The sequence below is a fragment of the Lagenorhynchus albirostris genome, chromosome 15, assembly GCF_949774975.1.
Source record: "Lagenorhynchus albirostris chromosome 15, mLagAlb1.1, whole genome shotgun sequence".
In the NCBI taxonomy this organism is placed as follows: Eukaryota; Metazoa; Chordata; class Mammalia; order Artiodactyla; family Delphinidae; genus Lagenorhynchus; species Lagenorhynchus albirostris.
In genome coordinates, this window is record NC_083109.1 from 3,676,113 (window position 1) to 3,701,672 (window position 25,560).

The 25,560-nt window shown below is 34.3% G+C and overlaps 1 protein-coding gene across 1 annotated transcript in view; it reads left to right on the plus strand.

The window, feature by feature from the left end:
• The window catches only part of SYCP2 (synaptonemal complex protein 2), a 58,834-nt gene extending 40,628 nt beyond the window's left edge, over positions 1 to 18,206 (plus strand). Inside the window, 20 exon segments of the mRNA XM_060123124.1 lie at positions 1,416 to 1,486; positions 1,587 to 1,644; positions 2,123 to 2,178; positions 2,590 to 2,647; positions 3,173 to 3,341; positions 5,286 to 5,323; positions 5,796 to 5,960; positions 7,225 to 7,420; positions 8,662 to 8,867; positions 11,506 to 11,564; positions 11,725 to 11,833; positions 12,760 to 12,850; positions 13,110 to 13,265; positions 13,833 to 13,960; positions 15,112 to 15,206; positions 15,300 to 15,399; positions 16,007 to 16,065; positions 16,210 to 16,288; positions 16,398 to 16,454; positions 17,492 to 18,206. Coding sequence (XP_059979107.1) covers positions 1,416 to 1,486; positions 1,587 to 1,644; positions 2,123 to 2,178; positions 2,590 to 2,647; positions 3,173 to 3,341; positions 5,286 to 5,323; positions 5,796 to 5,960; positions 7,225 to 7,420; positions 8,662 to 8,867; positions 11,506 to 11,564; positions 11,725 to 11,833; positions 12,760 to 12,850; positions 13,110 to 13,265; positions 13,833 to 13,960; positions 15,112 to 15,206; positions 15,300 to 15,399; positions 16,007 to 16,065; positions 16,210 to 16,288; positions 16,398 to 16,454; positions 17,492 to 17,566 — 2,025 coding nt within the window. The 3' untranslated portion in view covers positions 17,567 to 18,206.
• The last annotated feature ends 7,354 nt before the right edge of the window (positions 18,207 to 25,560 follow it).

Consider the following 25,560-nt stretch of genomic DNA (forward strand, 5'->3'; position numbering starts at 1 on the left):
ACGTATACATATATCCCCATATCTCCTCTCCTCCTTATTGAATTAAGTGGAGACTTAAGCTGGCTCCCTAGACCTCTTAAAAGTCTGTCTTATTTCCTAAAATTAGTTCCCTAGACATGTCTTATTTAGCTGAAACATAATAAATTGAGATTCCTTGAAGTGTCTTTCCTAAGTGTTTATTCTTTTTCTTCCCCCTTTGGAAAGAACTGCGAAGCGAGTCTCCAGGTTCTTTCACCCTCTTTTCTCCTTGTCAAAACTTTATTCCTCCTTGCAAGCCTTGCTTCAGAGTCTACCTTCTTTATGAAAACTTTCTAAGGTGCCCTAACTCAAAATCCAAATGGGCAAGAATTCTGAATCTGTGCAATAATGTCTTTGTACCTTTTTATTAACTTTGCAGTTCTTTTTTTCTCTCTTCTGTTTTCTACTAGAATGCAACTATTTAGAATCATCTTTGTATCCTATATAAGTAAGACCTTCGTATCTTCTTTAATATCTGCTCATTTTTGGATCTTCAGTAAAACTTAGCAAACACTGGCATGCAAAAGATGAATTGAGCAAATGTATCTAAACAATGGTAAAAACATTTTGGAAAGAACAAGTCAGATCAGTGATTAGAGGAGTAAAATATTGAAGGATAAACTTTTTGGAATAATGTAAACTATTTTATTATAAAACAGCCAAAAGAAATAATAAAATTGAAGATGAATCACAACTAAAATGAATATTTTAGTTTTAATATTTCCAAATTCCAGATATTAAATTAGACTTCTAATTATTTCTGATCAGTAATCAATCATTCAGTGGTATTTGTGTACTAATTATAGTTAAATTACTTTAATAACGTAATTACACACTTAAGTATGTTAAAATTTTATTTAACTTTTCTGCCTACTTTTTGATCAGATTGAATATACTTTGAGCAGTGGGCTATAGGAATAAATGTACACACATCTTTCCCTAATAATACTAGTTGATTGATACAATTTTGTCTCTTTCACATGAGATTTTACATAAACCTAGCCTCTCCTGAAATTGTTCTATTTAACAGTTTAAAGCAAATGAGATACTGGGGGGAAAAAGTAGAAGCATGATTGTTTTGTGATCCTAGAATCACTAAATTCAGCTTGTAGAATACCAGTGAGGTCATTTACCTATGTACAGTAATGTCAATAAATATTAAAGATATAAGGATCGTTTGTATTTGATTTGCAATACTTTCTATTATGTTCTCAGTTAACACTTAAGTCGTCAATATTTTTTAAAGTGTGGATGTTTATAAAGAAACTCACAAATGTGAAATTTATATTAATAAAAACACAACTAGATAATATATGAAAATTTAGTTGCATCTGTTATTTGTTTGACAAGTGATGCACAAGTTTGAATGGTTTTATGTAAATTTCTTCTGTATTTAGGAAAAGGTTCAGAAAAAAAGTTATAGACAATTGAAGACTACTTTTGTTAATGTTACTGCTGAATGCCCATTGTAAGTAATTTTTCATAAATCTTAAAAGTTTTCTTCATATTTGAAGACAGTAAATGTATTTGTTGTATAATGAAGTTAATATTTCTCTTCATTTTTACAGGAATGATGTTTACAATTTTAATTTGAATGGAGCTGATGAGCCTATTATAAAGCTTGGAGTAAGCCAGAAATCAGAATTTTGTATTTTGTACAAAATACTAAATTTTGTATTTAGTTATTCAGTATTTATTTTGTATTTACCATGCAGTTATTAGAGCATGTTTTCTAATTTCCATCCTCTTATAGATATGCTTTAAAATATTTTAACATATATTATTAAATTCTTCAAAATTTATTTGGTATCAACCTAGGTATTTTTGGTTTTCTTTCAAATCTTTTGGACTGAAGTAGAGAAAAATGAGTAACTGGGGCAACAAGAAATTCACTTTCTTTACTGATGCAACATATTTAATCTTATTTTGTTTTTAATATAGTTTATATTATTAGCTTTCTTCTTAAATATAAAAACATTTTAGTAAGATTAATTTTATTGTCACATCTTACATGAAGTTATAGAAACAAGATTTTTATGTTAATTTAATTGTTGTTTACCTTCTTTTAACACTAAAATTTTTTTAATGCTTATTCAAAATGTAGATCCAAGAATTTCAAACTACAGCTAGAGAAACCTGCGTGGATAGTTCAGTGACACTGTAGGTATTTTTATTATAATTAGATGGATCAGTTTAAAATACAGTTTTCTCAGTTCTTTTTCTTAAATATTTCCTCCCAGTTTGACATTTTAACATATCAAAAGAGAATAAAAATGCTGTCATAACTACTATTATTCTATTATTTTAGCATTTACTTCTAAAATTGATTTGCAGATTCTGTACACTTAATATTAGTTGTAAGCTGAAAGGACTTAGTCTTTTCTAGTCTTTTCATCTAACCTTGTTACTTTATAATTAACTGAGGTCAGAGAGAATAAGTGACTTGGCCACATTTATATAGGGACGTAGTAAAAGAGTTAAGGCAGAAAACCCAGGTCTAACTGTCCAGTTGCATGCTACCTTAAAAAAACAAGTAATTAAGATTTAAATTAATGCATATTTTTGTTTAAGGTTAGGTTTAAGGAATCATGATGAACTTGAACCTTCTCTCAAAACAAAAGATAAAAGAGTAAGTTATAATATCGTAATGTGTCTATTAAAATCAGTATTTCTTTTACTAATTTTTCAATGCCAAAGATTATCCCAGAACTGAAAAACAAAAATATTTGGATCACTTTTTTTTTTTTTTTTACTCTGGAGATTATCCATGTTCCTATTTTGACTTTTCCTATAGTGTCTGAGCTATTTGTAATCATCTAGTAATAGAAAATATGACAACCTTAGTTACTCTCTTCAATGGTATTAGGTTTTGTCTCTATGAAGTAAGCTGTTTTGATTTAACTTTTAATTAACAACAACATTGACAGCAAAATATAAATCTCAACCTCTGATCTGGGTTTCTGAGTGATTTTATTGGGTAGGTCCTTAATGCCAGATAGATGATTTAGTGTGCTAAAAAAATGAGAAGTTAGTTTTTCTGAGTTTTTTGGTGGGTTTTTTATTTTTTATTTTTTGGTTTAACTTCCTTTGTATGACATATAATAAGCCAGATTCCTTCATCTATTACAAGGATTGTGTTTTTTTGTTTTTATAGACTGTAACTAATCACAAAAAGAAAAATCTCTTTAGTGATAGTGACACAGAATACAAATGTGATGACAGCAAGACCGATATTAGCTGGCTAAGAGAACCAAAATCAAAACCACAGCTAATAGACTACAGCAGAAATAAAAACGTGAAGAAACATAAAAGTGGGAAATCAAGTAAGAAATCACTTTTTAGAGAAATCTGTAAATGATTTTACCGTTTCAACTGTATGAAATACTTTGTTGGTTGATAAATGTGTTTTTGTTATGTAGATAGTGTTTATAATTACATACTCTTGAATAGGAAAAAAAGTATGAAAGTAAATACACCAAAATGCTACAGCGGTTTTTATTATTTTTGGTAATATGGTTATATTTAAATTTCTTTTTTATTGGAATCTTTAGGGACACAAAATATGGTTTATCATAATCTTTGGTTCATGACACACTCTCATCATTTCTCTACTCATGGCCTACTATTCAGTTATTTAGCTAATTACTGTGAGTAATGTATTAAGTACTTATGAACCCAGCACTGTAAACAAAATCAAAGCTTGGACAACACCCCACTCTCTGCTTTTCAGGAATTCATATAGATGCAATAAAAATTTATTGAAAGGAAAACAATTTTCTTACAGAAATATTTTTGCCAAAATCTTTTATAAAATGTTTTCCCAGCATAAGTCTTCTGCTTCTTGAAGTAGCTGGACAAGAAGAGTTTGAGGTATGCATTTTTGGCTAGACATAATGGCCATTTTCATAGCTTAGATAAATTTCAGTGTTTACTAAACCACAGAGATTTTATATATTCCATTTTTAAAAGAAGGTAACATAACTCTGAGCTTTTATATTTGTTTTAAGGAATCAGTTTTTATTTTCTTTCAGGATAAAAATAATTGTTAGTGACCTGTGGGAGTTGGGGGAGGGAACGATGGCTTAAAAAGAAGTAAAAATAGAGGAAATAGGAAATGAACTTTGGCGTGTGTTTAGAAATGAGGCTGAATCTTGAAAACAGATGAGAGTTCAATCATATACATGAGGAAGAGAAGTAATAGGATTATCATATATATAAGAGACAGCAGGAAATAGCATAGTGTACTTAGGAAGTGCAGTATCAGGGTAGTTGGAATGTAGATCAGACTTGTGGCAAAATGTTGAAAAATGTGGCTGGGTCTAGTCACAGTGTGTGGACTTTGAAGCAGTGTGTTATAAGCCAAGGAGAAACATGATAAGATTCACATACTCTCAGGGACCTTATAGTCTAGTAGGAAGATGTATAAGTAAAGACATTTATGACATGGGAAGTTATTAAAGGTTAGAATACTGAAGTCAGTAAATACTCTTAAAATAGAACACTTCTGAGTGAATTGTTTTGTTTTTATGGTTGAATGACAGTGAGCCAATATGTACGAGCTGGTTTATTGCCAGGAAGACCTTGGATAATCCCAATTCATTATTATTTCCTTGGCTGGGATAAGCCCAGTTCTTAGGCTTCAGTGAATATTTAGAAAGAGGAAATTGTCCTGGAAATGCAAAAAAGGGAATAGGGACTGAAGCAACTCTTAATAATATGGGTAAATCTTAGAAACATAATGATGGGTGAAAAATAAACCAAATCATAGAATATTTCATATAATGTGATACTGTTTTACAAAGTTCATTATATTGTCTAGGGATATATATCTGTGAAGTAAAACTTTAAGAGCAAGTGACTAAGAAACAGATTTCAGGATAGCGATGACCTTTTGGCAGAGGGGGATATGGAGGATCGTGTAAGAGGGAGTACACAAAGTAGATTCAGTATTATTCATAATCTGGTTCTTAGTGGAATGGTAGATTCATGGGTGTAACTTTATAATGTATGTTACATATTGTATGTTTAAAAGTGTATACTATAAAATAAAGGAGAATGGAAATTGGTAATTCATGTTGTACCAAACTATACTGTACAATTTATCAATGTCAGTTTAGTCTTATCTTGAAACTTAAAATTTTGAATGAATTTAAAGGTATATTCTTATTGTTTTTATGATTTTAACTTACATGCAGAAGTATTCTAACAAATTTTAATGGCAGTTCTTATCTATTTGAAAAATTTAACCTTATTTTCTTGAATTGCAGGACCATCTTTGGAAAGGGGACAGCCAAGATCTAAAATGGTAAAACCAGGAAGTCTGTGTTCAAACATCCCTTTAAAATTATTTTTCTCCTTGTAATGAAAAAATATCATTTGTCCCCTAATTTTATCCTTGTTATCAGTTCCTTGTTTTCTATAATTGTTCCAGGCTTTGCACACTTACTTCTACCTTCTGCCTTTTTGAATCATGTTGACTTGTTTTAAGTCTATTTTATTCTGTGGTTGTAGGTATTTTTGATATCTTTTCCTTTCTCTCTCTCTTACTTTAGTTATGTAATATATATCAGGCCTCACAGAGCTTTAATGATAAGGATAAAAAGGTGATAAAGATATATTTGAAATGGAAAGATAAAATCCAGTCATTTTAAAAGTATTAATCAGGAATCTTTTTATTCCTACAAATATACAGATCTTGTCACAGTGCCAATTTTGTAGCAAATAGCTTGTATCTCAAAATATTGATCTAATATATTCAGGAATTTTTCTCCTAAAAGACACCCAACAAAAACATCACCAAAAAGGTAGATGAGACAGTTCCAGAGGGGAGAATGAGACTTCCACGACGAGCCGCAGAAACCAAAAAAAATTATAAAGATCTCTCAAATTCAGAATCAGAGAGTGAACAAGAATTTTCACATTCATTTAAAGAGATAGTAAAGGTAAATAGATACAATTCAGATTAATAGTTTCTAAAAGCCTTTTAAAATATTAAATATAGAATATATTTTTGTAAGAATGTCAGATTTATCTTGTCACTTCTTTTTATATGAGAAAACTTATACAACAATTCTAAAAATTGATCCTTAGGCAATATAATGTTAAAATTTATAATAAGTTGGCATTATTGTTACAAAAGAGATGTCTGACTCTAGTAAAATTATAACTTTAATATCTTTGAATTAGAGAAGTACTTGGTCTTTCCAAAATTATGCTTCAAGAAACTACAGACTGTTGGGAAGCTGTGGATCTTTTTCTTGAATGAAAGCAAAAATATTGGATCTGAGGTTCTTTCCATACCCTGCCCCACCTCTGTTCACCCCTGACTTCTAGAGAGATGAAGGAACTTACCCAAGGTCACACAGCTAGGAAAAGGTTAAAAAAAAAAAAAAAAGATTTGAACTCAAAAGAGTCTGGCAGGTCTCTGATCATTACACTGTTCTCATTTTATTACTATTATTTTTTGTTCTTTTTTGTTTTGTTTTGTTTTTTGTTTTTTTGTTCTCATTTTAAATCATTAAACCTCCATCGCCCTCTGTTATCTCTTACCTGGAAGAACTTAAGGACTTCATAACTTACCTCCACATTTTCTTATCGCTTCCTACTTTAATTTACTATGGAAATAATTAGGTAAACCTTACCAAGCCACCTCTCATCTTACCTTCTTCAAAGGAAAACCCTGAAAATCTCCAAATAGACATTCAAAACACCGAAATACCTTTCCAAGCTTATTTTCTCACTTCCCCAGTATATACACAGAACTGTACCAGTCAAATAGAATAACCTGTGACTGCCAAACAAGAGCTGTGCTTCTCGCTACCTTTGCTCATATCAGTCGTCCTCCATACTCTCAGTATGTTCCCTTGCCATCTTCTTTTACAAACTCCTGAGCATGTTGAGTACCATGAAATCGGGGAATTCTGGTTTCCCTAAACTGGAAATCATCTTTTTTGAACCGTTATAGCATTTTATTTGTATCTATTAGGATATTTATTATAGTCTATAATATTTTCCTGTGAATTTGTCATATGCTTTCTTGTGTATTAGAAGGTCTTTCACTACTCATGTTGAGGCCCCTGTTATGCCTGTATGTAGTGATACAAGGCATTTAATAAATAATTCAATGTAATTTAATTAAATTGTTTTATGTGTCCAAGTATAAGTTATTTGTATTCGAGTATAATTGAAAGATATCAATACATTTAGGAGAAGATCCATTCCAGACGCAAAACCATGAAACTGCCAAAGAAACAGCAGAATCCCTTCACTGCCGAAACACAAGAGGATGTATCAAAAGAATGGAAAAACTCACCTCTACTGAAAGATACTATAAGAGATAATAACCTTGATCTATCTCCTGTAACTTTATCTGGGAATCCGTCATCTATAGAAGTAATGAGATGTCAGTATCATTTTTTTCTTTTAGTTGAATGTTCAGTAACTTTCTTTTATAACTAATTATGTGAAAATACAATTTGAAGACTAATTTGGGGGATATGTTTTAAGATTTTCAGTAGTCAAAACTTCATTTTTAAACTAGTTAATGCTAGTAACTTGGTCTTTGCTAAGTAGACTTGGGAACAATATTACTATGACACTGAAGTTTTACATGTTAGGAAGTTAAAGACCAAATGCTTCAATATAGAAAATATTTAATGTATACTTAAAAATTATAATGTGAAAGCTTGAATAAACACTTATGTTTTTAGCTCAAAATATATTTAATAAGAGGGAAATAATGATGGGGATTTCTATTTTCTCATTTTTACATTTCATTGACAAAATTCTCCAAGGAATATCATGGTCAATCTTTGGAGCTGTAGTGGATTATCTTCATAAACAACTGAAGTTTTGCTTTTATTTAAAAATAATTGGGAAAGAGAAAATTTATTCTTTGGAGCTCTGGCATATGTATATATTTTTCTAGTATAGAAACTATAAGAATAAGTTTCTACTTTTAGTATATTTTTCATTTCCCTTTATGGCTATTTTAAAGCATTTCTAAGTGTCTGTCATTTTAGCTAAAATTCAAGACCATTCAATACCAGTTAATGTACATTTCCTCTAAAGTAGCTACTTTGTTCTTTTCTAGAATATTTTCATAATGCTTGGGACCACTGTCATCTCAGATAAGCACACACTTAGAAGACAGATGCACATGCCCTGATTTGATTTGAAAACTGTCTGAGAATTCATTTATACTAAGACTTATTTCAGCCATGAATTTTCTCATCTATATATAAAGGATGTAGACCAGATGATTTCCCAAGCCATTTCTAACCATAAAATTCTGTGACTTTAATATATATCAGTACTGCTGTCAAAATTACTCAAGATAATAATTAGGTTGATCATTATAGTGCAGCCCATACTACAGATATTTGTGTTTGAAAATGTTTTGAAAGTTCTTATAGTTACAATTTTGTTTTAAATTGAGACATTAATATTATTCAAAGTCTTATAAAAATATTTTACACTTAATTTTATCTTGATTTATTGAACATTTATCCTTTCTAAATACAGCTAAGATTTGAGGATTTGATAAATTACTGTATTTTTTAGAATTTAATAATACTATTTCTAAAGATGTCAGTGATTAACACCTGCCATCTCTTTTTGTTTGTGTTTTGTGAGGCAATATAGGTATAGAGAAAATAACAGAAAGGGATTTTTCTCAGGACTATGGCTGTATAACAAAATCAGTATCACCATATCCAAAAATTTCATCACCTGAATCCTTAAACAGTGGAGATGGAAGTCCAGTAAAGTCACCCAAGAACAGTGAGAAGAATTTACTATGTACAAGAGAAAGTTGCTCACCAATTCCACGATCATTCTTTTTGGTAAGGAAATAATGTATATATATTTTTTCCTTTATTAGATATACCTGAAGGGAGTAAATCATTTGCCTCTAATCTTAATCAAATGTACAGTGCTTGTCTATTTAAGGTTTTGAGTTTGGTCTGGGGGAGAGAAGGAACCTACCAATAAGTAAAACAGCCTCAGTGAACTAACAGACTGATACACACAGGAGAAAGATGTAGTGGTATGAGAAGTACAGAGTACTGATAAGAATTCTGTGATAGGAACAGTCACTTCCAAAGAGGTACTGCTTATTTGTCTACATGTCAGAACTACATTTCCTAGATTGGAACAGGCTTATTCCTGCGACACAGGCGCTTCTTTCCGGTTTCACCACAACTCGAAGTCTGTAACCTTTTAGTTACTAAATCACAAGTTGGCAAAGCAAACTAACAAAGAATATAGTTGAAAACAGTATGACTATAGCATTTGCTTTACAGATTTGTAAAGAAACGTTAATAGTTAAATGGCATGAATATTAAAGTAATGGTATATCGAAAAAGTCTTTATTCTGCCGCTCATTTATTATATGTACCATTTCTTATTAATAAAATACATACATATGCTCAAAAGTCTTTTAAAAAGGTATTAGAGAAAGGAATCAATTATGGGTCAAAGTGAGGGAGTGTAGATAAAAATATAATGTCTATGAGGAGTAGTTTGTAGTTTGAATTTTTTTTTTTTTTTAAGTTGTTTGTACTTTGGTACCAGTTTACAAAACCCACCTCACCTCCTTGGCTTGGGCTGTATAGAAGGCTTAATTTGGAGAATTTTGAAGTAGTGATAAAGCTACAGAACTGATTGCCAAACAGAATCTTATATGAAACCTTCAGTGTGCCAAACATAAAAATAAAAATGCAGTTATGCTATTTAAAGCAGATGGGTCTAAACTGTCGCCTACACACCTCCCTCCCTCTCTGATAACCCCCCAAAAGCACCTTTGCAAGACTCTTAATTTCTACAGACCACAATTTGAAACCATTTCCCACTAGACCATCATCCCATGGTCCTTTCTCAGTATTGCTCTGTCATCCCTCCTTTCCTTGAATCCTTTCTCCCTTTAGTATCCCATCTTGCAAATCTCAACACCTTAGGTCATCCCCACCCACCTACTTTGATGCTATCTGTGCTAGATGGAATTTTAATTGTAACATATTTATTGGCTGGACATTTACAGGAGACACTGTGTTTCCATTTACTGTTGACTCTTAATTAGGTATTGGAAATTTGCTATATAAATTAGTTGTACCAGCTTACACTCTCCAACAATGCTATGTGATAGTGCCCATTTTTCTACAGTTTTTTGCCCATCTGATGAGTGTAAAGTGTGTCTGACTTTAATTTGCATTTTTCAGATTAACAGCATCAGTGAGTATTTTCATATTTTTTGGCCACTTTGTAAATTGTGTTTTTTCTAATTTTTAAATTGCATAGTTTGATTTTTCCTATAAATTTGTAGGAGTTCTTACTATATTCTGGAGATTAATTCTTTATTGGTTATATACATTGCAGACATTCTTTTTCTAGTATGTAGCGGTCTTTCACTTAGTTAAATCAAAATGTGATGTAATGAAATTTACCAATCTTTTGTTCTTCAAGAAATCCTTCCCTCAGTTATTGTCATAAAAATATTTTCCTTTCTTGTACAAATGTTAGTTTTAACTTTGAGGTTTTCCATCTTCCTAGGCTTCCTCTTTGCATATGGCTAGTGAATTAGTGCCACATCATGCATTGGATACCCCTCCTTTCTCCATCATTTGTGATGCCAGTTTGGTCACAGCCTTGGCAACCACATGGGTCAGCTGTTTGGCCAGTAGAATATAGAACAGTGCCTATCTTCGAGCTAATACAACATTGCTTCAATTAGTGTAGATTTATGCTTACAGGGGTTTCACCACCCCCATCCTCACCCTCATCTCATTCTGCTTCTAAATTCTCTTGGCCCTATACTTGTCCAATAAAATTTAGAATTAGTTTGTGTAAGGGAAGAACTGCCATTTCCCAGTATCGTTACTGAGATTTCTCATCGACATATTTCATTTTTCTACTTTTTGGTCTTATTTCCAACAAAGTTGTGTCAAATCTTCCACAAAGAAAGTTGTACTTCTGCAGTGTTTTATGGGCCTTTTTCTTTACTGTATGTAAAAAAAAAAACTTTAAAACAATTGTTTTCTGGATTTTTAACTTTTTGCTTTTGTGTAGAAACACTATTGATTTTTATATGTCCCCACACCCTTGGCAAATTCTCTCATAATCGCCTGCCTAGATTCTCTTGTATTTTGAATATAGATAATCATAAACTGTTTTTTATGGTAATTTTTGCATTTTCTCTTCCAGTCCTTATACTGCATGGTCTTTTCATTTTTAAGGTTACTATGACCTGTAGAGCAGTGCTAAATAGATACCATGCTAGCATGCATGCTTATCGATAGTTTTTGGTAGATACTTGTTATCAGATTAAAGTTCTAATTGTTTAAGTGCCTTTTTTTCAGTTATGAATGGGTGTTGAGTTTTACTAGGGAATGAGTTACTCCCTCAAAATTTAAGTAGTCTGATTTAATGTTGTTGTGTTTTTCTTACTTTAGTTTTCTAACTTCCTTTGGGTTTCTGTGTGTCTTGTTCATTCATAGCCCAGTTAAGAATAATACCATTGTGAATAGAAACAATGTAAATTCTGTGGTACAGTTGGCCCTCCATATCCATCGGTTCCACACCTGTGGACTCAACCAACTGTGGATCACTATTTTATATATGGGACGGTAGCATCAGTGGATTTTGATATTTGTAAGGGTCCCGGAACCGAATCGGCCCCGCAGATACTGAGGGAGGAGTGTACTTATACAGGAAATACAAAAATTGCAACAGCTATTCAGATGTAAGCAGTTACAGTTCAGAAAAAATTTATGGAAATTGAACCTCCACATAAGAAAATCATATTTGAAGCAAAAGAGGGGTATATATGCTGGTGTATCCATCAAGCTTTCCTTATACTAAGTTGGTTCTTATAAGAATCAGATTACAGGCCTTTAATAATAGTTATAATAATTTAGTATTTTTCAATGGTTATTATCTGAAAATATGATGTTTAAAATATGTAGGATGGTTTGATCATAGAAAAAGAGTTGAAATTTTTAAAATGAGATGGTCTTAAATAGGCTATCACTGCTAAACCACTGACATATTTATAATTAGGACTTTCTGGTTTCATGATCATACAGGAATTTGGGTGAGCTTTTTTTCCACTATAGAAGTCCACCAATCCATCAACAAAAATATTTTAATAACCTATAAAATACAGAATGTTAAGATAGAATTTTACAGCTTGGAGTGGGCTGGGTTTTGACCTGGACCTAAGTGGATAGGTTGGTATATATACAGACTGACTGGAGAAGCAGCAGTAACCTAAGTACAGAAAGGCTACCGGAAGTGGACATGCATTTTCATAAAACAGGAAAAAGACTAATGTGACTGTAACAACAAACTTGTGTATTGAAACAGTAAGACATAAGGTTAGAGGACAAAGATATGGCTTAAAGATACAGCTTGAAAGAACTAGTTTAGACTTTTCTTTTCTATGGCTTCCCATTTCTTGACTCAAATAAAGAAATCAAAATCCTAATAAGGAAGAACTGAAAAGTAGGAGTAGTTTAAAAAAGCCAGCTCAAAACTATTGCTGTAATTTAAGATTGAGGTTAACATAAGAATTTAGGTAAATGCATGGTAGTGTGAGACATAAAAAGGTATAGAAACAAAACAATCTGAAAAAAAAGAATTGATAGCATTTGCAATTTACTGTCTTTAGAGTTTGAGAAAGATGGTCAAAGGTGAATCCAAGAGTAATTACAGAATATTTTTTCCTATTTCTGATACATACTTTAGGAAAGTCATTCAGCATCTCCATTATCCATGTCTAGTGAAGGAAGAGGGAAAATATGGTGTGGCATGTCCTATGACTCCACTCATGTATCAGGTTTGTAGTCAAAGACTTGCTTTTTAAAAAACTTGTTAATCACCAAAATACTGCTGTAAAATTTCATCTGAGGAAATTATATATTTTAAGTCAATTTAGTTAATGTTAAAATGAAAGTAAGTACAATAGAATTTAATGCACAGTTACCTAAAACTATACAGATAATGGAAACAAAGGCCTTTTTTATAAAAGCAAGTATATATTAGGTATTTGTAATTAAGATTGTAGCACTGTTAATTACTTTTTAACTGTTTCTAAGGCCCTACACAACATCTTAGTCGCAAACGAATGTACATAGAAGACAATCTAAGTAATCCTGGTGAAGCAGAATTGGAAGAAGAAGAAGAAGAAAGAGCAAACTTGCTTCCCAAGAAAGTGTCTAAAGGAGAAGGTGCAGATCATCACACTTGGAAAGGTAGGTAGAGCAAATGCCTATGTCAAAATGCATTTATTTTTGAAAATGGTTTCTTAGATCTTGAGTGGTTCTACTCACAAAACAAATTCCTTTGTAAAGATAACTTTGTATAAATCCAAGAAGGATAATGCTTTATCACAAAGTTCACTTTACCTGAATAATGTTATAGTAAGAGTCTTTTTACTCATAAATCTCCCTTATCATTCTATCACTGATTACCACAGACAAGTTTTACTAGAGTATGAATTTACTGATAGATGAGTGTGTCACTAAATACTTGGGTTAATAATGTAGTAGTTAAGAACTAGTTTTTTTTAAAAATCAGTCCAAGTATGTTCTATTTTAATGTTACTGTTTCTGCCTTAATTCCCATGCTAGAAGGTTTTTTTAGTTAAGTCAAAATAATATTTTAAATGAAAAATATAGTAGTCTGTCTTTGATTTTATAATCCATAGATTACCTATAGAATCTAAAAATAAGATAGATTTGTTCGCAGCCTCATGACAAATAATGCTGAATTTATAACAATGCATATCTTAATTTTGGCTGATTGTCTTCATTTTTTAGTGTCTGAAAGTTTATCTCCATTATCAACAAATGACTTTTGTATTCCTGGGGAGAACTGGGAAACTGAAATTTCAGGTATAGGGACGATGTGTGAGGAGTTCAATACAGAATTTAGGAGGAAAGTTCATGTGAGTTGTCATTCTTTAAATTATGATTTATATTTGCACCCAATAACATGACAATATGGCACACTTTCTACTAGACTGTCAGTTTGACCCTTTGGCAACAAAACACTTCTTCATGAACTCACCTTTCCTCATGTACTGGTGAAAAATTGGAATGATTCCTAGGCGAAAAGCCTTATTATCTCATGAGCCCAGTTCCTTTTCTAAAATCTGTGCATTACTTGTATTCTTTCTTTTTCTATGGGTTCTCTTTGTCCTATTTTCCTTTTCAGTTTAACATTTTGAGTCTTCTGTTAATTTTCTTTTTTTTTTTTCTGAACGATTTTCTTTTCATGCCTAGTCTTTTTAATACATTCTTTAATCTCCACAGCAGTGACTGCTTGTTGAGGGTACTATATTAAAGTATAGAGGATGAGCAGCCTCAGAGAAATCCATTTCACTTTGTTTGTTTCACCAGTTCTGTACCTACATATCCTTAGTTACTGAGGTTCCAACGAGGTGATGTTTACAAAAACACTTTCTAAAATAATTTTTAATTATTATTGTTTTCTCCACCTATCTCTTTTTCTCACATGCCTATATTTAGAGTAGGCAGTTCTTTTTGCCCTCCTGTTAAGATATTTTTCTGCACAGGTTATCAGCCCTATCTCTTCTTTGCCTTTTTCATCTCTTCATGGGTAAAATCTGAAATTATTTAAGATTCTGTATATTTCTTTTGTTTTGATTTGATTTATCCAAGGTCAGTCTCATCTAAACAGAGAAGCCCTGATTCATATATTCTGTTACACATCTGTGACTAGCTGCGAATATATGTTTTTATGAAAAATGGTAATAAATAACTTTGAGTGTGGCTCTTATGCTGTGTTCCTGAAGAGAATTATAATCACTAGCATTTTTGTAAATGTAGAATGTCATGTACTTATGAAAATAATTACCAATTCCAACCCTCACTCAGAGCCTTCCTGGTGGAACTAGGCCCTGCTCTGAGCTTATTCATTAACACTTCAGTTGAGATCACTGAGTTTTTAATTTTTCACTTTTCTAAGTTCTTCTTAGGTATTTATATTTCATGGAAAAGGCTTTGGCCTTAATATAGTCTTGGTTAGATTATTATTTTGTAAAGATTTTTCAAGTTAAAAATGAGTATTTTTCAGATCCGCCACAAAATGATGGATTATTTTACTAAACAGTCTTGGAAAACGGCTCAACAACATATAAAAACAGTGGACCATCAGATTCAGGAGTATAGGTCTGTGCTAAAAATCCCTTCTGAAATATTCTAAGTGCTGTGCTATAAGTGCTATCATTAAAAAAAAAAAACCTCATTTTGTTTCTTTAATAGGATCAAAAAACTTGACAAATTCCAACTCATCATCATAGAGGAGCTGGAGAATTTTGAAAAAGATTCACAGTCTTTAAAAGATTTGGAGAAGGAATTTGTGGTTTGTGCTTTTGAGAGTTTAAAAACCTCATTTTTAAAGAGCTACACTCAGGAAAACTTCTGTTAACCTTCTGCTTGTAGACCACACCATAAATGTTTTTGTTTTTTAGAACATAATCTTAGATTTTTAGTTAGTTTCATATACATACACTAAAAATACACTTAAGTTTATGATGCGGGGGAGGGATAAATTGGGAATTTGGGATTAACAGATACACACTACTATATATAAAATGGATTAACAACAAAGACCTACTATATAGCACAGGGAACTATATTCAATATCTTGTAAGAATCTGAAAAACAATATATATATATGTATGTATAACTGAATCACTTTGCTGTACATCTGAAACACTGTAAATCAACTATACTTCAGTAAATATATATATAAAGTTTATGATGAATACCTTCGATAATAAAGGAGAAAGTCTGAAAGAGTTTGCTTTCAATTTTTTTTTTAAGCCGAAAGAGTATAGGCCATCTGCAATATTCTTAGCATATAGCCAAGTTCTTAAAATTAGGAATAATATAAATATAGTAAATTCTGCTAAGTTTTAATTTTTAGTCATAATTTACTATAATCAGTTTTGTATTTTGAAATTTAGGGCTTTTGGGAAAAGGTATTTCAGAAGTTCAGTGCCTATCATAAAAGTGAACAGCAGAGGTTAGTATGACATTCTTAATGATTAGAATCTATAATGTTAGATTTTATTATAATAGTTTAAAATTAAAATTATATATACTATATTATAGCAATTTAATTTGTTAACTAAAATACAAAGGTAACTTTCATTATTCTATTTGTTAGACTTCACCTTTTAAAAGCTTCATTGGAAAAGAATGTCTTCTACAACACTGATTATGAAGAAACTATTTTTACATCTGAGGTATAAATTTTATATTTTTATATATAATCTCAATATTAGTCAGTCTAACTTGTCTTTTTGCTGTGAAAATTTTATAGTAAATTTCATGGGGGAAATTATTTATTCACAGATGTGTTTGATGAAAGAAAACATGAAAATGCTGCAAGACAGACTTCTTAAGGAAATGGTAAATCAGCTATCTAGTTTGGGTTTTTCAAATGGAATGGTCAGTCATGCTTTTATATATTTAAATGGGAAATTCTTCCACAGGTTTTTCTTCTGTCTTTTTGGATTGAGAGAAGCCAGTTTTAGCCCCACTGGGGTTTAGTTCTTTAAGTTTTTAAAATTAAAATGGGAGCAAATTTACAGTAGAAAAATAGGGGTGATTTAAATAATGAGTCCGTCTCCTAAGAAAAGATGGATTTAGAAATTTAAAAATAAGCTAAAAGCATGATTTCTTTGTATGCATCTAAGTACGATGCACTGCAACAGTCCTGATGTGTCTTCTGAAGTCCTGTGTCAGGGAGAACTACCCAGAAAGAACTATTGTCTACTTGGACAAGACTTCATTTCCTTAGATTTGGGGATTAAAGTAGCTGGCTTTCCAAAGGTCTAGTAGACCAGCAACTGCAATCAGGGGTTGGGGAGGGGGGAAGGTGTCTAAAGGTACTTCTCCAAGTGAACATGCCTTTGGTGTTTTCTCAAAGGTGGAGGCATTTCTATATGTATTTTAGTACTAATCTTTGATACAGGATATTTTAATACAGGATATTTTAATACACTTTTATTAAATTTTAATAGAACCAGTATGCTGATATATAGCAGAGGATCAGGATGTGTGGCTAAGCCAGTTCAGTGTAAAGCACATAAGCTAACTAACTAGACTGATTCTTGCTGAAGTTCTTCTCCAGACTAGACTATAGATTTAATATTTAAAGGAAGAAAGTAAAAAATAAATTTCATTGATTTGGGGTTTAAAAGATGAGGTCTTCTCGCAACTGATCATCTAAATTCATCTAAATATATCTAAAATATCAGTAATAAGCACATAATTCTGTAGAGATCTAGGAATGGACCCTGGTGAACTGGATAGAATGAACACTGATACATAATATCTTTATTCATAGTATCTAATATCTTGATTTTTTTTTTTACTGTTTTATTAGATTTTAAAGTTTCACTGTAAAACTACCAAAGTGTGATTTTTTTTTTTCTTGGCCATAGCAAGAAGAGCAGCTTCTTAATGTACGCAGAGGATTGATGTCATTATTCATGGCTCATGAAAGAAACAATGTGTGATGTCTAGTTGTTATCAACAAGTTTTATCCAGTTATTCCTTTGTGTGTATAGCTGGGGAATACCAGAGTAGCTCTACAAAGAAAATACATGTCACCCAGGCAAGAGTACCTTTGTAGGAACCTCTGAATTCAAAGAAATGTCCTCTAATGGATGAGAAAGAACCTACAGTCACTATAACATGAGTCTTGAGACCCAAAGAAGACTTTTGTCTGTACGATACTATTTTTTTTAGAAAGCTTTGGGAAACCAATCAGTAAACAGTAAAAGAAATTGGCTTGTTTTTATAGTAATATTTGCAGGAGACAAATATTGCCAAGTTAACTATACTCATAAACTAATAAACTAAAATTATCATATAAAATATATTTTAAAAGTCTGAACTAAAGTATTATTAAAATTTACTAGTTCAGAATATACTACAAGTAATAAAAATTTAGTGATGCATAGAAGGGGGAGGAGTCTGATTTAAAATGCTTCCCTGAGTGTAAATCACTACTTTCAGCACACTGTTGGAGAGTATATTTATTCAGTTATGGCTCCATTGTATTAGAAGGCACTAACTAGCCTAAAATAGTTAACATGTCTCTCTAGAATTAAAATGGTATTAACTCGCAGCAGGCTGTTTTGACAAGTACTTTTTAAGCCCTAGTGTTCATTGTAATAATATATTTTGCTAGATTAATGTATAAAAATGAATATACATTTATTTGCTTTAATTATATAATAAAGTTGAAATAAATGCTCTCACTGGGATTTTATACAATTATTTTACTTTATAAGTCATTTTCCTGTTTTATGAACACTGGATCAAGCAAAATATCCTCCAATCAATCAGACATCTGAAGTGTATGTACCACCACGCAGCCTCACTCACTGTCGCACTTACCTGCTTCATGGTAGCAGAGTATTTGGATATTACCGGTATTTAAATACAGGGGTACAGGCTGCTTAGTCTAGATAAGCAAAGGAAGACCCTTCACATCTTAGCTTTATCCCATTGCTAGCATCAGCTAAGATTTACTGATTGATTGATATGGTAGCAGGGATTCTATGTCAAGAAACAGTGACAGGTCTGCTGTAATATTAACTACTACTCAGGAGTTGAAACTCCATGTTGCCCTGTGAGACTTCTTTAGAATCAATCCCATCGTGACACACATCCTTGTTTGCCTCATCCTTGGCCAGACTTCCAAGACTCCTAAATAATACATTATACTAATTCCTATACTGTGCTGTATGTGTAATCCTACCCAGGTTCCTACTTCCTCCCAGCTCTTTAAACCGTTCTGCTGTGACCCTGTCATGACCATAGTTGTGCCCTGAATCTCAACTTTAAACATCATCACCCCAGCCTGCTTTCTAGAGTAGTCCCAGGCTGTTTACTCCACCACTCTTCTGCTATTGCCTGTTAGGTACCCTTCTTGTCTGTCCTTCTTTCCTTACCGATTCTAGAGTCCTTAGTCCAAAATAAGTCTCTTGCCCTCTCTCCTCTCCTCAACTTTATCCACTAGTTCATACCCCTCATTCCACAACCTGAACATCACTTGAGAAGTATAATCAAGGTTTAAATTTATGACTACATATTTCTTTTTTTTTTTTTTTTGCGGTACGCGGGCCTCACTGTTGTGGCCTCTCCCGGACGCGCAGGCTCAGCAGCCATGGCTCATAGGCCCAGCCGCTCCGCGGCATGTGGGATCTTCCCAGACCGGGGCACGAACCCGTGTCCCCTGCATCGGCAGGCGGACTCTCCACCACTGTGCCACCAGGGAAGCCCTATGACTACCTATTTCAAGTGGCTACACAGCATTGCTCAGTAATCCTTATTCTGCCCTGTTCAACTGCCTTCACCGTGTTTCCAGAGTATTACTGTATATCAGTACCTCCTTAATTCTTTATCTTTTAGGGGATGGACTTACCTCATACTTTCCTCATCTCTTCTCCCTAAAATCTAACATGTTACCTGCATCAATACTGGCATTTCTGATTTCTCACATGTTCCAATGGCAGAATAGCCTCATTATTTCAGGACAATCTAATACCCCTGGCTAGTGCTCTGAATCCTGTTGTCTGACTTCTCTCTACTGATGTGTATAGCCCACACTTATTTTTATTTATTTTTATTTTTTAAAAAGGACTTTGACAACAAGTTCCTCTTTAACTGCTGCCCTCCCTATGTAATTCTCTACTCACCCTCACACAGAACGTATCAGAAGAATTTTCGCGAGTTACTATCTCAACCCACTTCTTATTTGCCCCTTACCTACCTCCCCTCAGTCCAGCTTCTGTCCCTACAATTTCACTGAGATAGCTTTTATCAAAATCACCAGTTATTTTACCAAATCTTATCTCTGTGTACTTCTCACGCAGCTTCTCAGTACCATTCCACAGTTAAAAACCCCCTTGGCTGGCACATATTTTCCACCCTTTCTTGGCTTATTTCTGGCTTCCCTTAATAGGGGGCTCAATCCTAGTCTATCACTTCAATCTATACCTTCTCCTTAGGTAATTTCATCTTTGTATTGATGACTTCCAAATGTAGAAACATGCTGACCTTCACTTTGGACATTAGAATGTCATATACACTACTTTATTGATAGTTTTAATAAACATCTCAATTCTCCAAACAACTCGATTTCTCTCTCAGCAGCAGTCCCTCTCACCACCAGAGAAAAGAAAAAATAAACCTGTCCTTCCATCTCAGTAAATGTCACTTTTATCCACCCAACTATTCAAGCCAAAACCTAGAAGTAATTCCTGATTGCTCCGTTTCTTTTGGCCGGTTAATCAATCAACAAGTCCTGCAGATTGTACTGCCAAAAATATGTTCTACATATGTATACTTTCTGTCACTTCCACTGTCACTACCTTTGACAGTGTCAACATCATTTCTCACATAGACAATTTCAACAGCCTCCTAAATTGCTTTCCAGTGTTCATACTTGCCTTTTTACAACCCTTTATGCACTTAGCAGCCAATATGTTCTTGCTAAATCATAAATCAGACCATGCTTCTGACTCCGTATGTAAAACTCTCCAGTGAAAATACATTCTTAACCAGTGGGTCAAAGAAGAAATCACAAAGGAAATTAGAAAATACTTGGGGACAAATGAAAATGCAACATATTCAAAGCAGTGCTCAGAGAAATTTACAGCTGTACATTTATATACATTAAAAATGAAGAAAGATCTCAAATTAATAACCTAACTTTATAACTTTAAAGAACTAGGAAAAGAGCAAACTACACCCAAAGCTGTCAGAAGGAAGGAAATAATAGATATTAGAGTTTTTTTTAAAAAGAATAGAAAACAAAATAAATAAAACCAAAAGCTGATTCTTTGAAAGTTCTTCATTAAGTCTTAGTGATGCAAACACAGACAGCTGAGTGGGTCTTTTATCTCCTGCCAGGACCCTGACTGACACCCCAGATGACACAGAGCCTGCCTGCCCTGCCCACTTTTCTCTCCTCACAGCCTCCTTAGGGAGACTGAGCTATTATGTCCATCCCACACATCATGACTCTTCCTTTGCCAGGCTGAGGCCCCCTCCTCCCTCCCAGAACCATCTTTGCCGGTCTTACGGCTAATAAAGACCTGGGTTTTACCTGCACCTCTCCTCCCTCTGCCCTCGCTCCAAGAGATGAGACAGATCACTTCTCAGTCAGCAAGTAGGTGACAACCCGTGGGCACACACATGGTGGGAGGCATAGGCATGGCTCCGAGCTGGCTGCCTTCCCTTCACTCACCCCCCGGCTCCAACCAGGAGTCCTGTCTGGAAGCTGGAACTGGCCAAGGGCCACTTGAGTGGGACAGGGAGAAGAAAAGGAAGGCCTGGGGTGAGGAGAGGGAGGTACTTGCTCTGAGACTGGGTCCTCTCTAGACCTTTGCCCTCTTCCCCCACCATCGCCTCCCTTTGGTTGAACAGCCCTGAACCATGGGGTCAATATTGTCGGCAGCCCAAGGCCAAGTTTGCACAAAACCCATGTGTCCTTTGGGAAACGTGATGTCAGTGTTCGCGTATAACCCCCTCCTATCTAGGTCTGAGGTCCTTGGAAATGGAACCCTAAAAGGAGAAAATCTGGAAGACACCTCCTGGAGTACTGCAAATCTGAGCCATGGGGCTTCATAAGCAAACTTATGGAAGTTATCCCAACTTTGACTTGAGGAAGTCATCTAAGCAGAGAATCTAAGGAAGTCTTTTGGTGGCTCTGCCTCCCCCCGCTTCCACCGCTGTCTCCCACCCCCAATTCCCCCCTCCCCCAGATCTAACCTCCCTCCCTTCCTCCCTCCAACTACAGCTTCAGTCCCCAGGGCCAAGACTAAGGTGACAAATGAGGCACTTGCCTTGGGGGCAGAATTTTAAGGGGATGCCAAAAAAATTCATCAGTCAAGATAAATAATATCTTAATGCAATATTTTAAGAAATCAAAATCAATGCCAAAAATCCAAGATGAACAAAATAGCAAATTTTAAAATAAACTAAATTTAGAAAGGGGGAAAAAAGTTGATTCTTTGAAAAGATCAAGAAAATTGATAAAACATTAGTTAGATTGCCTAAGAGCAACAGAAGACTAAACTTTCTAAAATCAGAAATGAAAATTGGGAATATTACTACTGACCTTACAAAAACAGGATTACAAGAGAATTATGAACGACTGTATGCCAACAAATTAGACAGCTTGTATGAAATGGATGAATTCTTAGAAACACTACCAAAACTGATTCAAGAAGAAACAGAAAATCTGAACAGACTTACAACAAGTAAAGAGATTTAATCAGTAATCAAAAACCTCCCAGCAAAGAATTCTACGGAACATTTAAAGAAGAATTAATACCAGTCCTTCTCAAATGCTTCCAGAAAACAGAAGAGGGAACATTCCTAACTCATTCTATGAGGCCAGCAATACCTTGCTACCAAAGTCAGATAAAGACGTCACAAGAAAATTACAGACCAATATCCCTTATGAATATAAATGTAAAATCTTCAACGAAATACTGGCAAACTGAATCCAGAAGCATATTAAGAGGAGTATATTTAATGAAGGAGTTGAAAGATCTGAACACTGAAAACTACAAAACATTATTGAAAGAAAGAAGACCTAAGTAAGTGGAAAAGACATCCCATGGTCATCCCATCCGACTGCAAGACTTAACACTGTTAAATGGCAATACTCTCTCAAGCAGTCTACACACTTAATGCAATCCCTATCAAAATTCCAAGCCCTTTCTGCAGAAATGAAAAAGCCAATCCTAAAAATCACACAGAAATGGAAGGGACCCAACATAGCAAAACAACGTTGATAAAAGAATGATAAAGTTGGAGGACTCACAGTTCCCAATTTCATACTTACTACAAAGCTAAATTAAAACAGTATGGTACCTACAGAAGGATAGACATAACAGAGCAATGAAACAGAATTGAGAGTCTAGCAAAAATCCTATTCATCTATGGTCAGTTGAGTTTCAAGGTGGTGCCTGGAAACCTTGGCAAGGGTGCCAAGACCATTTGGTGGAGAAATAATAGTCTCTTCAACCAGTGGTTATGGGACAACTGGATAGCCACATGCCAAACAATAAAACTGGACTCATCCACCTCACCTTACACCATATATAAAAATTAACGTTAAATGGATCAAAAACCTAAAAGTAAGAGCTAAAACTATAAAACCCATAGGAAAAAAACATAGTAAATCTTCATGACCTTGGATTTGGCAATGGATTCTTAGATATGACACCAAAAACACCAGCAACAGAAAAAAAATGTAATTTGGACTTCATCAAAATATTTTTTTAAAAAAGGACTTTTGTGCATCAAAGAATACTTTCATGAAAGGAAAAAAGAACAACCTACAGAATGGGAGAAAATTTGCAAATCATATATCTCATTAGGGTCTAGTATCCAAAATATACAAAAAATACTTACAGCTCAACAACAAAATGACAATCTGATTAAAATATATGGGCAAAGGACTGGATAAACAGTTCTCCAGAGAAGACATACCAATGTCCAACAAACACATGAACATATACTGAGCATCATTAGTCATTAGGAAAATGGAAGTCAAAACCATAATGAGATCCCAACTTTATACCTGCTAGGATGGTTAGAATCAAAAAAACAGAAAGTAAGTGTTGGCAAGGATGTGCAGGAATTGGAACGCTTGTGCATTTCTGGGGGAATGTAGAATAATGCAGCCACTCTGGAAAACAATTTGGTGGTTCCTCAAAAAGTTAAGCAAGGGGGCTTCCCTGGTGGTGCAGTGGTTAAGAATCCACCTGCCAATTCAGGGGACACTGGTTCGATCCCTGGTCTGGGAAGATCCCAGATGCCATGGAGCAACTAAGCCCATGCGCCACAACTACTGAGCCTGCGCTCTAGAGCCTGCGAGCCACAACTACTGAGCCTGGGCGCCACAACTACTGAAGCCCGCACGCCTAGGGCCTGTGCTCTGCAACAAGAGAAGCTACTGCAATGAGAAACCCGCGCATCGCAACAAAGAGTAGCCCCTGCTCGCCGCAACTAGAGAAAGCCCGTGCACAGCAACGAAGAAGCCAGTGCAGCCAAAAATAAAATAAATATTTTAAAAGAAGAAAAACTGTACAATTAAAAGAAAATTAGACAAGGAATTATATGACTCAGCAATTCCACTCTTAGTTATATACCCAAAAGGATTGAAAACAGATATTTAACAAATACTTTTGTAAAACAATGTCCACAATAGCACTATTCACAATAGCTAAAAGGTGGAAACAGCCCAAATGGCCATCAGATAAACAAACATGTAGTAAATCTATGCAATGGAATATTTTTCAGCCGTAAGAGGAAGGAAGTATTGATTAATGTTACAGTGTGAATGAATCTCAAAAGCATTAGGCTAAGTGAAAGAAAATAGACACAAAAGGTCACATATGATTCAATTTACATGTAATATCCAGGAATTATAAATTCATAGAATCAGAAAGCAGGTTAGTGTTTGGTAAGGGGAGAACGAGGAGTAGCTACCTAAAGGGCATGGGGTCTTCTTCGGGTGTGATGAAAATGTTCTGGAACTAGACAGAAGTGGTGGCCGTATGACTTTGTGAATGTATAAAATGCCACTGAACTGTATTCTTTAACACTGTTAGTTTCATGTTATCTCCTTTTCACCTGAACTAAAAAACAACAACAAAGAACCTCTCCAGAGGTTTTCTGTGCCCGTAAAACCCAACCTTTATATCATGGCCTAAAAGGCCGTGCGTGAGCTAGCCTCTGCCTCTTTCTTCACTCTTACCTCCTACTCCTTTCTTCTTGTACAGTACACTTCAAAAATTCTATGGGGACAGAAACCTTGCCTACCTTGTTCATCACTATTTCCAGAACCTAAAAAGAGTGCCTGGAAAAGCAGGCTTGCACAGTGTGAATAAGTGAGTGAACAGATGTAGTGTTTCTAGGGAGGAATTTGCTAAGTACAGAGAGGGCCAATGTGCCTCCTAAAACTCTTTAGATCCTCAAATCCCGTATAATGTTGGTATTTCTATTAAAATTGATAAAGTATTAGTCAACCAGCCATATGAGCCATCTATCATGTGACATGTACTGTGCTCAGCTCTATATACAAAGGTAAGAAATGAACCCTCTCCTTGTACTTAAAAATGGTATCTATCTGTTTTTAAAGCAGTCATGTAGAATCATATGGATTTCTTTTTTATTGGCACCTTTGAAGAATTGTGTAGGCAAATCAGAGGTACACAGGCTGCATTACCAAAGACGATGTCGTATTTGTAATGGTTAGTTTCTGTTTTTTAAAAACATATTAGGTCAAGGGGCTTCCCTGGTGGCGCAGTGGTTGAGAGAGTCCGCCTACTGACGCAGGGGACACGGGTTCGTGCCCCGGTCTGGGAGGATCCCACATGCCACGGAGTGGCTGGGCCCGTGAGCCATGGCCACTGAGCCTGTGCGTCCGGAGCCTGTGCTCCGCAACAGGAGAGGCCACAACAGTGAGGGGCCCGCGTACCGC